General features: G+C 43.0%; 1 protein-coding gene across 1 annotated transcript in view; it reads right to left on the bottom strand.

The window, feature by feature from the left end:
• GARNL3 (GTPase activating Rap/RanGAP domain like 3) overlaps nt 1–4,942 on the bottom strand; it is a 140,746-nt gene that overhangs the window by 55,662 nt on the left and 80,142 nt on the right. The window contains exons 9-10 of the mRNA XM_003785425.3: nt 1,750–1,825; nt 762–860 (exon numbers count right to left, since the gene is read on the bottom strand). Coding sequence (XP_003785473.1) covers nt 762–860; nt 1,750–1,825 — 175 coding nt within the window. The remainder of the gene's footprint in view (nt 1–761; nt 861–1,749; nt 1,826–4,942) is intronic.

Genomic DNA, 4,942 nt, shown 5'->3' with positions numbered 1-4,942 from the left:
TCTCACCATCCCCCTACCTCAAACCCTTACTGACATCCAATGACTAAATACATGCAGGACAAAATCCAAAGCTTCTAACATGGTCTCAAACTCCCTGCAGGGTCACGCTCTCCCCCTTTCCCCAGCCATGCTGCATCATTCTCCGCCTCTGCTTCCACCAGCCACAAAGGCATTCTCTTACTTTCTAGAACACATCGCATTCTCTCCTGCCTCTAGGACTTCACAAATGTTCTCTATACTTGGAAGTCTCTTCCCCTTCAAGACACTCCAATGACTCCTACTGGTCCCTTCCCTGGTCTCAGATGTCACTGGCTCAGAGAAGGCTGTCCTAGTCCCCCAGATGAGGCCAACTGCCCCGACGGCACTCTGGACTGTTCCCTCTGAGTTTCCTTCAGTACTCAGTGCATAATGATTCGACAGGTATCTGTTTAATGTATGTGCTACCCTGTGGACTCTCGCTCCTAGAAAGGCAGGATCTCATGCTGGTTACCACCCACTGCTGTGAGCCAGGGATGCACAGCCCTGGCTCCCTGGTATCCATGGGCAGACCTGGCCATGGGGGTTGATTTAGCCTCACAGAGCTCCATAGGGGCATTGAATGTGTCCACGGCCCCGTGACAAATGATTGTGAAGTTTCCCTCCTTCCAACAGTCTCTTGTCCATCCCCATATGCCGATCTCAGGTATAAGTTCAAATGCAGATCAACCCTACTAGCAGAAGCTATACCAATTACAACAGAAGAGATCGAGAGGTGAGCTTACTTTTGGTGTCCAGACCGCCGCGGTAGCCTGTCCAGCCCTTTAGAGTAATTGTGTCACCCAGGAGACTTAAAAATTTTTGAAAAGCTTCACTTCCAATTTCTGCAGGAAGAGACAAAGTATGAAGAAAGCATGGGTATCATTAACAAGTCCTTGTTTTCTAACTATTCCCTGGAGTCGCTTGAAAACTACCTAGGCTCTGCTCTGTGTGTGTGTGTGTGTGTGTGTGCTGTAAACAGCATGGAGAAGCCACGTTACCTTCTTGGGAACCACGAGGAAGTTCCACAATTCCCAGGAAAAGTACAGAAGCAGATGAACCACTTTTACCCCTACCAGACTGGGAGCACAGGTGTTTGGTATTGCAAAATGGAAATGTTATTATTGCTACCATTAATAAAAAAACAGGTGTTTAACATGAAAAGTGCTAAACATAAGGAAGATGACGCCATCGTATCATTTTCCCAACCACAAAAATCACAGAAGAATCATCCACTGCTCTTGGGACCAGGTAGAATCAAATTCTCCAAATTCCATTTGCTTTTCCATCTCTCCAGTGCCCCGAGCAATGACTGGTACAAAGATCTATAAACACCATACATGCCAAATGAAACTGGTCAACAACTGCCCCCAAAATCTACACTGAAATTTGGTAAAACTGTTTCCTTGTATTAAAGACTCTAACTCAGCGGTTCTCAACACATGGGTCTTGACCCCTTTGGGGGTTGAATGACCCTTTCACAGGGGTCGCCTAAATACATCCTGCATATCAGATACTTACATCACAATTCATAACAGTAGCAAAATTACAGTTATGAAGTAACAATGAAAATAATTTTATGGTTAGGGGTCACCACAACATGAGGAACTGTATTAAAGGGTCACGGCATTAGGAAGGTTGAGAACCACTGCTCTAACTCAATAGAATAGGTCAGTTTCGATTATTCAAAGTACAACAAGGAGGGACGGGTGTGACAATGGAGCGACTACTCACCATTGCTGAACATCTCATCGTCAGTGAGCTGCCCGTCTCTGGCAAAAAGGACCCCAAACTTGAAATTCACGGAGCCCTGACAATAAGAACAAAAGGTGTTAAAGTTAATTTTATCATCAAAGCACGTCTGAGATGTGCTGTTCATTACCTGGGAAAACCCCCGTCACCAGAATGGACACCTCGGTGTGGGGGGAGTCCCTTCCTCTTGTCCATCCTGATTTTGACAACATTAACAATTATTCCTTTACTCTTACAGGTTTTTATAGCTTACAGATGACACTCTAAGCTTTTATATGAGTTAATTCATTTGCAACTTCATTATCAATGGCCACTGCAGGATGCTAGTTCCATTCTGGGGCAAAACAGAGCTCCAAACAAATGGCCACAGGAACTCACGGGCCTGGCACCATCGTCTAATCAGCCCACCAGCAACAGTCCACGTCCCAGTCAGCAAAGGAGAGTTCGTTGTAATTCAAAGCTTAATGGGACAATCTCAGGCTGATATCTTGTACGCTTCTTTTAGAAATAGAAATGGAAATTGTTGGCAATTTACACTAAAAGCTCGTTTTCTCCGATTCCTAAAGATATTTAATCTGAAGAAGTCACAAAACAGATGTGCCAAGAAAAAAGAAAAAAAGCAAGCCAAGCAAGCAGTAGCTGGTGCAAATGTGCAGTCTACTATCCTCAAATCAAAACTGAATTAAAATCTGATCCCACGGAAATGGTAACCAGCAGCTTTTGCTGGGAAGGGAGCAAGACAGAGGAACAGGGTCAGGGATCTCAGCTGTACTTGTAATATTTCTTTTTCTTAAACTGGGCAGTGGGTTTATAGATCTTCATGGATATTATCCTATCATGACATTTACTGTATGTCTGAAGTATTTTATAATACACCCCCGATATCAGAAACGAATCAACCTCTGCAAGGTTGTCTGACCCACCCTGAGATGGGGGCCTTTTGGGGGGTCAGTTAAGGAGAGACTAGGAGCTAAGTGAGTGGCAGGCCTGGAGTGGGAACCTGGGATCAAGCATTCCTTCCAACACCATGGCACTGTCTTCTCTACATGGCATTGAGTAAAACTGGGAATGACAAGTAGAGATGGGGCCTATGGCCACCTGATGAGTGTCAAAGCTTTTAAACCTTTCATGGGGCTGCTCTGAGTACCATGCTCCCTTATTGAGGACCCCTCTGACTTCAGGTGGAGACTCTAGAACTGTCGGTGTTGCAAGCCCTTTTTCAGTCTCCACCACACGTTATCAAGGTTAGACTGAAGGACTGCAAGGTCTGTATGGCATGCAGAGTTCAGGTACCTGTGCACCCTGGACCCTGGACTTACAGGACTAGGTTTGCCAAGACAGCCTTGGCTTATATCCACTTTGTCTGTTGTCCTGGTGTTACTAATAATTACTCTCAAAAGGGTCTCACTTTAAATGATAAATTACATGGACCCCCTCCTGCTTCAGGTGGAGATTCCAGAAAGACTGGTGTTGCAAGGCCTCATTTAAAGAATTTGGTTTCTAGCACTTCCCAAATAATGCCCATGACTTACAGAGACTTTTCATCTACCTCTAAAATCAAGGTATTGCTTACAATGCATTATTATTGACATATTAACATGTTGTTCTATTAACATATTGTTATTACAATGCATTACTTCATGTTTTAGGAGGGGATAGTCTGATCCAGGGAAACTGGACCACAGTAGATTATATTTTAACCAGCCATTCAACCAGACACTACTAGTGCTTCCCAAGGCTGGGTGCTCCTTGCAGCTGTGAAGCTAGAGGGATACGAGGGAGCTCTCGAGGTCCCAAGGTCACACCTGGGACCTGGAGGGAATGTGCAACCACTGGTTTTCTCAGAACTTAAGACACTCAACATACAAAGTCACATTTATCATTCCTACTTGTATGAAATTTACATTTTTTAAGTTCTTAATTTTATAAGACAAAACTCACCATGATTATAAACCAATGTGAAGTCACATTCTTGGGAATGAATAGTATGCTAGGAATTATATTTCTTCTGAGAAAAGTGAAGTATGATGGGAAACTAAAGTCCCAGTGATTCCAGAAGGATCTTGTGGAATGCAGAAATTATGTCCTTATTTAAAACTAGACATGCCTGGTTCTTTTTGCTCTCGTTTAGGCCACGCCTCTGTGTTCTGGGATTCCGCATATTCCTGTACATCTCTCCCCTCCCTGTGTATACGACCACTCGGGATGCCCTGTTCTCTCATGGAGGTGTCTCTCTGTGCAGTGGACAAATAAAACTCAGGTTCTGGGACAGAGGTACCACTTTACCTAATAGCTAAACTTTTGGGAGCATGACACTATGTTCATTAATTTTTTTCCCAGTCCATCTTTGCAGCTGATAAGTTTACCACTAGAATAAGGTGGAATGGGACAAATGCTCCCAATTTATCCCAGCTGAGAAGCTGCAGGATTACATAGACATCCTTGGCCACACAGTTCTCAGAACAGCCCCAGAGGATGGTGACTGCAGGATACCTCTTCAGGCTGTCATGACAAGTGACTCTTGTTGCTTCAAGCAAATATTCCCTTGGTAGGGAAATAAAATTTAGAAATAAAGAGATCAGCTACTTATTCTTCAAAACTCAGGAGTTTCAAAAAAGCACAGGAGAACACAAACTGTTAACTGGGGTTGTTTTAGGGGGTGGAGGTGGAGAAGTGGAGTTTTGTTAACAGGCCTGTGCATGCAACTCAGTGGATGGTCAATACCTAAATAGGCCTGTGCATGCAACTCAGTGGATGGTCAATACCTATCAGTAAATTAATAACTATACTAATTTTGAGACATTAAAAACTATATATAGTATAATCCTGATTTTATATAAAATATAATAAACATATATACCAAAATGTTAATAGCAATAGTCTCTGTGATTGTAGGTAACATATTGTATATTTCTGTATTTTTCAAATGCTTGCCAGAAATGTAGATTATTTTTGTTGTTTGCCTTTTATAAGTTGCATACAGAATCTATGAGTTCTCCTGCAACCAATATAAATCCAACAAAGATAATATATAGATAAAAATGTAGCCAGGTGTAGTAGCACACATCTTCAGTCCCAGCTACTCAGGAGGCTGAGGCAGGAGGACTGCTTGAGCTTAAGAGTTTTAGGCCAGCCTGGGCAACACAGTGAGACCCCCTTTCTTTTTTTTTTTTTT

This window comes from Otolemur garnettii, unplaced genomic scaffold, assembly GCF_000181295.1.
Source record: "Otolemur garnettii isolate 467f Iridium unplaced genomic scaffold, OtoGar3 scaffold00014, whole genome shotgun sequence".
NCBI lineage: Eukaryota > Metazoa > Chordata > Mammalia > Primates > Galagidae > Otolemur > Otolemur garnettii.
This window is presented reverse-complemented; position numbering and strand designations above follow the sequence as displayed.